Genomic DNA, 9,686 nt, shown 5'->3' with positions numbered 1-9,686 from the left:
ATAATATATATTACATTATATCATAATACATTAAAATGTTATGTTAAATAATTTAATATTATGTTATATTACCAAATATTAATTTACTCTAATAATTATATTACTATTATGCTATATTAACATAATATTATTTTATATTACAATAATATTATACTATATCGTATATTTATGTATTAATTTATGTTATGTTTTATTATGTTCTGTTGTATAATACTATGCAATGTCCTTTATGGTAATTTTGTCATATAAAAGTACTTTCTCAGCTTATTTACCAAACACAAAACAAAGTACCACAGCACTTTACAAATGTAGTTACCAAACAGCAAACAGCTTTTTATAACAGCTCTACTTCAGACAGCTCTACTTCCAACAGCTCTACTTCCAACAGCTCTACTGCCAACAGCTCCCCCAAACAGGGCCTAAGTATCAATGTTTCATTTTCAGATCCAATTAATCTTGTCATGCTTTTTCCTTTCTATGCACAGTTATGCGACATGGATGTTATATTGACTGTCTCCAAATTATTAATTGAATGCATGTTCATCAGTGTCATGATAACGACTCCCAACCATATCATCAGAGTCCCAACAAGCATTTTCTCCATTACTTGTCGTCATCGGTATGATAGCTCAACTGCTCAACTTAATTGCCAAGGTGTAACACATCCATGGTGCTTCTCTCTCTTTCTTTTTTTTTTTTTTTTTCCCGACAACTCTTTTAAATTCTTTTTCCAGTTTTGCTGTAACACAATTACAGATCCAAACATGTAAACCATTAAATTTCTCCCATGAAGCTTTTCTTGTTGAGTCTACTATCCACTGATTCGACAAGTTCAAATGTGGGTCACCTTCAGATTTTGGAGGTCATGTTGGGGATGAGATTGAGCTGGATTCAGTGCTTTATGTTGTGTCTAGGTTGGCCCTTAGCTTCTTCACCCAATGCATTCAAGTTGCATTCCTAGATATTGTGCGGTTTTATTTTATTTTTTTTATTTTTGTTCAGAAAATTCATGTTTTCATATTAAATATAGTTTTACTAGAATAATCACGTATGATAAAACTGTGGGCAAAATTCTATTCTTAAGGTGGTGGACTAGTTTTTTTTAGATGGTTAGAGAAAATTGTCTGGAATAACATATCAGGGTTTCTTCGAAAGTCATGCATGTTTCAACTTCGAAATAACATCTTTTCTTCTAATCACTAGGCAAAATCAAATGCATTATCTTTTCAGAAACTCTCCAACACAAGAAGAGCGAATTGGCTTCACAGTATTTATGTCAAGTTTTTTTCCCCCCATAGTTCTTAAATCAACCCAGATGTGATAAAAGGCCAATACTTCCCTACAACTACTGGTACATTTTGAAAATCACCAATTTCCCAGTTTCAAGTTAGAGTTTTGGGTGCATTATCAAGTATTGAATATGAGCTATTATCAAGTTAGAGTTTCATTTTTCTACCGCATGTACATTTCCATTTCCCTTCCTCTCTCTCACTTGAAAAAAAAAAACAAAAAACAACTAGAAGATTTTCAATGATGAAGCTGGAGGGGAGCTTGGGCCAAGAAGGCAATGAAATCCGCATGAATTATAAAGGACCTAAGACAGTTCGATAAAAGTAAAACTAATCACTTAAATCTATAAGTAATCAAGTAATCAAATATTGTTTCCACTTTACAGTCGTAGGTGTCCTGATTCTAATGGTACAGCATTATGTTGTGCTAGCATAATTATAACAGTATCAATAAGATATATTCCATGAAAATCAGATTAGAAGAACCTGATCACAACATTGTTGTATCCCGAGGTATGCGTGAAATTTTTTTAGAACATTTGGTTTTCTTGATAAGTACTTTAGTCTACAGAGATTTGGATGTATTAGCCTCCCTTGCCAATGCAATCCTAGGACAAACCTTTTATTTCTTATGAAAATTAATTTGGATCTTTTTTTGTGGTTAATGAATGAGTCAAAAAAAAATAATCATGACAATCCAACTAATGACTAACATCATTAATTTTTTAAGTGAAAATTACAACCTTAAACTAGTCTACTATTGTAAGTTTGTCCAGTCATTAGTTACCAGAAAGGATTGTTCGTTCTGTTCATTGAGAAGCAGAACTTCTTTTTATGAGGAAGAATGTTTTGAAATTGGATTGGAATCAAAATGTCAAAATCCCAACAAAACACATCTACTTCACCACAAATTTTAAATGCAGGACTATACGGCATCAAATGTAGATATTTATAACTTCTCTTCCGCTTCATGATGCCATGATGGACCTATTTATATATCCATGCCCTATTTTCAGATAATGATTGTTATTGAGCACTAAAGGAGGCTACGACAGGCTGCATGCTATCTTGCATCCGTCTTTTTCTTCGTCGTACTTGTATTCCTGTACGCTACATCCACGCAACATGATCCTCTAAACCTCAAATCAGAATCCTCCTTCCAAGATGTCTAGGTGACATTTTGTGCTATAATCCAACTGGTAAATAATTTTTGTATACATTCCCATATTTATTACCATTTCTAGTGCTATAGTAATAACTATTATTAATCTGCTATAGTAAGACTGCAAATGGATCGGGTTGACCCATAACCTAACCTGACCCGACCCGACCCATTGAGATCCGACCTGACCCGTTTTGGACGACCTGTATGGGTCGGGTCGAGTTCTAAAATACCCGTTCCATTTTCTAGGTCGGATCTGAGTTTATTAAATTCAAATCTGATCCGTCTCTATCCGTTTTATTTGAAATTTGAATAATTTTGGAATTTCAATCCTACAATTTAGACCCGTTTCTATCCGACTCGACTCGAATCTGTAAAATTATTTGGGCCTACAGGGTACAAACAAATTCTGAAGCCATGGATGGTTGATCCGACTCGGATCTGACCCGAATTCGAACCAGACCCAACCCAGACCCGAATTTTTCGGATTGGGTCTGGGTTATGCATGATCGACCCGACTTGAACGACCCGTTGGGTCAAAAATTATAATGGTGGGCCCGATCCAACATGACCCAACCTTCTATTGAGTCGGATCTGGGTCGAAAATTAGGACCCGAATAAGGGACTAAGTCAGATCGACGTCACTCATGACCCGACCCGAGTCGACCCATTTGCACCCCTATGCATCACTGTTATTATCAACTAAAATTTCTTATTAAATTTAAGTATTTATCAAGTTGCTTAACGTACAGACATTTTAATATTTCATTGTAAGATCCAATTAAACTTGTCATGATTGTGTTGGGCAATTGAGCCTGTCTACAATCATCTGTGCACTGTTATGCAACATGGGTGTTATATTATATTGGTCTCTCAATTATTGATTTCTATGTCTTGAACACAATTCCGCACCAGGTCATCATCTTTTCTATAAGCTATTTTATCCATAACATGTTGTCAGCATCAGTTTCTTAATGACCGATAGCAACAATGTCTTGTCAGCTTTTAATAAAATAGCCCTATTGCTCACTTAATTGCCAGCCTGTAACCTATCCATGATGCTTCTCATTTTTTTTTCCCGACCACTCAGTTACTAAATTTCCTTTTCCAGTTTTTCAGTAACATGATTGCTGATCCAAACACACTAGTAAAGTGAACCTTTTCTTGTTGAGTCTACTGTCCACTGCTTCCACATGTTCAAAGCTTTGATCCATTTATGTTTTAGTGGACTGATGAAACTATGCAAAGCAAAGAAAGCCTTTGTTGCAGCTAATTTCTGTTTAATGAACAAAAACACTCCTTTGAATTCAAAGGCTTATTATTAATTTCTGCTACACAATTTAGTGAAGGTAACAAGAACAATTCTTTATTTCCTTGAAAAAACAAGATCTTTTAAAGAGAAAAGCCTTAATAACACACCATTCAACTAATTTATTGTCACAGCCAAAACATAAGATATCAAAGAACACAATAAAATGGAAGCCGGCCTGATATATTCTAACCATTCACCACTGCACAGTTCTTCCTAATCTCGCCCATCGATCCAGTCTTAACCTCAATCCTGCCCATCTTCTCCATAGAGAAGGCAAACACTTTGAAGAATACTTCAGGGGAGCTGTTGACAAGGCTCATAATAGAAGACTTGGTGGCTGCATTGGTTATGAGAGCTGCATCGGATTGGAAAAGACCTCTTCTCTTGAGTACATTTTTATAATATCCAAGATCAAACGTTCTAAAGCTTCCTGGGTCCATTTCAGCAATTGATGTATTGTCATTAGGGGACTTGCACTTGTTCTTCTTCAAATTTGCGGCATAGAAACTGTCCAGAGAAGGGTCCTGATCGCCTTTTCCCGTGAAGTTGTAGAGACGTTTGCTAAATGATGAGCAGTGGGAAATACCAATTGTATGAGCTCCTGATACAGTCGAAGGAAGGTTAGCCAGATTTCTTGTTGTAACAAAGAGAAAATTTTTGGATAACTCCTTATAAAATATCAAATTTGTGCAGCCTCTTTCAACAGATCCTATGCATTAGTTTGTACTAAAAATGACTCTCCTCACATGCACTAATGTTTGCTCATTTTGATTCGAGTTGAAATGGACTACACATAAAGGAGACCAATGGATAAAAAACAATGGAGGTAATAGATTTTGTTTGGAAACCCTATTGCAATAAAAATTGTACTATTTAGGATTTCTATTTTTTATTTGACACAAACACATATGACATTATGCATCATAATAATGGAATAAGCAAGCACATTTTTGACAATTACAATATAAATGATCATGATTGGATACCCCTTGGGTCATTGTGATAAAATAAATGACTGCTGTATGCAAGTGTTTCATGTATGTGTTATATGTTTCTGATATATTCCAAAGGGGTTGGCTTGCAAGATACAAAAATGATTGATGAAAGGAAATATAGCATACCAGATAACCAAACTAGATCAGCCACACTGAGCCCCTTGTTAGCAAAGGATGTTTGAAGTGCACTGAAATTAAATGTTGGGGCTGGAATGTTGTTCAAAGCTTCTGTGGAGTTAGAGATCAACCCATCCCTACGCCCTGTTGGAACTCTCCAAAAGGGTCCTCCCTATTGCAAGAGGAAAATAAAAATAAAGTCATTTACCACAAAAAATATTGAAATTCAAAACTAGTAATTCTTAAATATGTATGGGTTTCTTACTATGACTCCCACTGCATCCCTTGCAACTAGTGCAAGAATATCTGCGCATGAAACAACACCTGGGCACTCCTTTTCCACCAAGCTCTTCACCCGATCGATGAAATCGAACCCGCGAAGGGTCAAGTTTGGAGTTGCAGATTTCTCAGCTTGGTTCTTGCTGGTGGAATTAATGAGAACAGAGCCATCACAACCCTGGAAGTTGAGTGAACACCATTCATTATTTGGTACCAGAACAAGGAAGACAGGATGGTATATGTTAATGGAAGGAATATAATACATACCCTCACAAAGCAGTCATGGAAGTGCATTCTAAGGAGGGGTGATGCCAAAGTTGGTGCATGTGGGATGTGCTCCTTAACAAAGCCAGAGATGATTTCCTCTGCCTTTGGACAGCTTTTGTGATAGAAGCCCAACTGCAGATCAGCTTTCACACAACACAAAAGACCCAAGAATAACCAAATCATAGAACCCATAAGGCTCATCCTCCTAATTGTTGCTAACCAAAACATAATCCACAAGCCTTATGCACAAACTTTGGAAATTAAAGCACTGGATCTCTAATCCAAATGCACTCTATAATGCTCTAAACTCTAAAACATGGAGGGAGATTTATAGCTCTTCTGTAACTCAGTTGTCCACTAGTGTTTCTAAGCTTCTTCACCAGCTGAGAGCCATGTGCCGCCTCTCTCTTTAATATTTGTAGTAGTTATTGGGGCTAATAATGCACGGGATTTGTTAGCCTTGTTGAGCATGAGATAAGCTAGAGAATGTTTAATGGTTAGGATTAGGGTTTAGGTAAGTCTTTCCTAATAAGTAGTCATCAAATGTAATCACAATTTCACCAGCCCCCTTCTTTATTTTAAGGAGGTGTTTGGTTGTGGAATAGATTTTGGAAGGGATATCCTTGTGGTTGAAGAAATAAAACTATTCCGCAGAATAGAACATTTTTGGTGTTTAGTTAGACAGATAAGTGCAGAGAATAAGGGGCATTTAATGCGTATTAAACATCATGATACTTTATATTTTCAAATAAAATCAAATTACCCTCTCACTTTTTTGAGTAATTATAGAGTGGACAAGGGTAAAATTAAAAAAAAGAAGGGAATAAGGTCAAGTCTATTCCACAGTATGAGTTTATTCTATTAATTTGGTGGAAAAGGATAGGCCCACTTATTCCCCACATGATACAGACCTCAATTTCAGGGCCACTTATATCCCACTTTTTGTATTCATTTGACTGAATCAATTGCATGTGTATGTCTCTGCATGATTCAATGTGCGGTTGCATGCTTTTCATAGAAAGATAAATAAATAAAATTAGTGGCCCTAGCCATTTTGGAATTCAGATTAAGAATTAGAGAAAACAAACAAGAAGAATACTAAATAATGTCTTTTTTTTATCAAGATAATGTGGCTCATAAATTTGTCATATGTTGTGAATGGTCGGGTGACTAAACTGGGCTGAGCTTATTAGGCCTCAAATGATAATTTTGATATTATAAGTTATTTTAATCATTTTTTACTCTTTCTCTCTATTTTTTTTTTTTGTTCTTACTTACTCATTTTTCATGTTATTTTATATTTACCAAAATTGTGCAACATAAATTCAAGTAAGTCATGTTTCAATAATTAATGACAAAAGCCTAGAGCACATGATTAGTTGATATTCAATTAAAAATTAATATTAAAATAACTAGATATGAGAGATGTTAGATTTTTATACTATAAAAACAGATGTATCAAGTTAACTGCTCACCAGCTCATCCATGTGTTTTAGAGTTCTTGTTGAATCCAGGCTCATGGTGCTTTTGTATTGGTCTGATAAATACGGGGATCCCTTGATGGTTCCATAAGATTTTGCGGGTAAAAGGAACAACTAGTAACAAAAAGTGCAAATTTACACTCCAACATATCTTTATAGAATCTGATTGAGATATAGTATATTGATCAGGGAATTTTTGTTTCATGAATTAACTCTGTACTATTTTCCTACCTACGAATCTATAGGCTCTACACATGGAGGCAAACTTCATACATTCTATGTAATAATACGTAACTGTATATATCATGTTAAATTATTTTTGTTACGGACCAAATTTTTGTCAAAATAAAGAATCAATTCAGATTAATATGGTTATATATAATAAAAATTTGAGAAGTTTATAATAACGCGAGGTACTTTAATTTATGTTGAAGTTGCAAGAAAAAGAGGAAAATATCTAAAGTAACATATGAGAAAGGATTAAAAGAGGCTTGAAATAATATGAAAGATGACCTCAGATAAGAATACGTGGTGAATAAAAATTGATAATATCAAACCGACATAGCTTGAAAAGGTCTGGATTGTTATGGTTATCATTATGATTATCAAATCCTTAGTGCTACCGAGGCAGGTATGAGCGGGCTATAGCAGAGGAAAGAGTTTGTCTTTTATGCACATGCAATCATGATCTGAATTCTACCATGAGTCTCCTTATAAGAAAAGAAAATATAATATTATGCATACTACTTAGCTTGTAAAAATTCATATTATCCAATATTATTTTGTTATGGCACATCTTGGATCACCACTAGATACAATATTATAAGATACAGTTAAAAGACAAGCTATCTTCGCATCATTGTCCATGATTTGTATTTAAACTTGGTTATCTAGTCTGATCAAGTTTTAAGAATCAAGTATTTTTTTTTTTTTTTTTTTTAACAAAAAGAAGGTCACCCATCAGTTTCATTGAGATAATGAACTACAAAGAAATTAACTGAAGTCTACTGTATCAAAAGAAAAAAAAAAGACCGCAAACTACAGACGAAATTTCAACTTAACTAAAAAGAATAAAAAAAAGGAGAAAACAATTCAAGATGGAGATGGAATAAACGAACAGAGGGGCCATGAGGGGAGACAGAGACTAGACTACAAAGCAGCTGGCAAAAGCATATTTTTCTCCAAGTTAATACTATTTGGGTAAGGTTGGTTTCTGTTGTCCTTTCAATTCCCATATGATGCCCTTTTAGTTTCTTTTGCAAGGTGAAGGGCGGTGTCCAAGGACTTATCTATTGCATTCTCTGGGCTTCCTTTTCTCTTTTAGCAACTTGTCCAAGCATCTTCTTCTTCTTCCTGCACCTTCTTTAAATAGTAGAATAATCTAATAAAAGTATATCTAGCTATCCATCCATCTATTTATCTATCCATATATATGCATAGTTACTATAAATTTTAGTCATAGTTTTTGATAGATGTTTCTCAATTTTGAGTATATTTGGATGTTTTTAATATTCCAAATCTTTTTTTTTTCATCCTTTCTTGGAAAACAAAACTTTTGAATTTAGTTGATTGGCATTTCTTAGGAGCTTTGGTCATTTAAAAGGTAAATTTTGAAATATAGAAATAAAATAAAATGATAAAGAGAGAAAATATAATATCTGAACATTTTATATAAAAGTAAAAAAATTTAATGTTACCGGGGATAAAAAAATTAAATAATATCTTTTAATTAGTTTTTTTGATGACATTCTATATTGTTATATAAAATATTTAGCAATTATTATATACTTGGAGCCAAAGCTTTTGCATTTTATATTGTAAGGCGTAAAGAAACTTCAGATCTATGAAGCTTTAGTGCTCATTTAAAATGTATTCAACCTAGTAAAAGGAAAAGGAAAAATTGGTCGGAAAAGAAGCCCTCGTGGAATATGCAATGTAGGTGAAAGCGAAAGTTCAACGGTACGCCTAAAAGCATTATTAAACAATGTTAGGCTTGCAAAGCGGTGTGTCTTGGAACACTTGAACACGTTCCTTTGTTTTACTTCGGCTTGCAACGGGGCAAGCATGGGGGTCCAAACTTCTGAAGCAGCGTGGAGTAGGTCAGGGATAGCACCAAACCCGGTGGGCCCCTCCAATTTAAAGTCCTTTTCTTCTCCTTTAAATCAATCACGTCATTGCTCCACCCTTGCAGTGCTTCCGTCCTTTAGCTCATAAGCATCAATGGGATACATCGGGCCTACAGATGATAGCATCCATCTTAGCGTGCCTAGCCATGTGGTAGATGCGCGAATTCTGGTCCGCAATTTATGTTACGAGCCGCTGGAGACTCTGTAATTCCTGGGCATGATGCGTTGCGGTTTATGTGATAATTTGATTCAATTAAGTTGTCCGGGAAAGTAGTTTAATGTGCTTACCCTAAGAAAAAGAAATAGTTAGGGTAAAAATTGAGGTTATAATAGTAGTCTCATCTATAGTGATCAGAATGATATCCAATAGCTCTTGTGGATTCAATATAGGCTATGTAGCCATTGGATTCTGCTCTAAGCTTGCTGAACTAGGATTGCCGGCTTTTGCATTATAGAGTCCCGTGTTATCATAGTTGGCCCCTATATTATCCATTTGGAGACAGGCAGCTTTCATTTATTGTTATGCCCCGAACCCAGCATCTGGGTCCAACACGCGATACGGCTGCATACTCTTTAGAGCATAGCCATAGAGAATAAGCTAGGCCTACAAATTTAATACAATATCAATATTTGGAATCAACAAGGATCTCAATTTACA

At 35.0% G+C, this 9,686-nt stretch overlaps 1 protein-coding gene across 1 annotated transcript; it reads right to left on the bottom strand.

Annotated features, from left to right (window-relative positions):
* Positions 1 to 3,795: 3,795 nt before the first annotated feature.
* LOC103697664 (peroxidase 3-like) lies at positions 3,796 to 6,017 on the bottom strand. Its single transcript, XM_008779574.6, has 4 exons — positions 5,422 to 6,017; positions 5,141 to 5,332; positions 4,885 to 5,047; positions 3,796 to 4,364 (listed from the first exon to the last, which is right to left on the bottom strand). Exons 1-4 carry the CDS (start codon positions 5,647 to 5,649, stop codon positions 3,949 to 3,951), a joined length of 999 nt encoding a protein of 332 aa, XP_008777796.3. The 5' UTR covers positions 5,650 to 6,017; the 3' UTR covers positions 3,796 to 3,948.
* Between the last annotated feature and the right edge of the window lie 3,669 nt (positions 6,018 to 9,686).

Source organism: Phoenix dactylifera, chromosome 8, assembly GCF_051530095.1.
Source record: "Phoenix dactylifera cultivar Ajwa chromosome 8, Ajwa_hap1_PhDact_Kaust_v1.1, whole genome shotgun sequence".
NCBI classification, from domain to species: domain Eukaryota; kingdom Viridiplantae; phylum Streptophyta; class Magnoliopsida; order Arecales; family Arecaceae; genus Phoenix; species Phoenix dactylifera.
The sequence above is the reverse complement of the archived record's forward strand: the minus strand, read 5'-3'. Positions and strand labels throughout refer to the sequence as shown.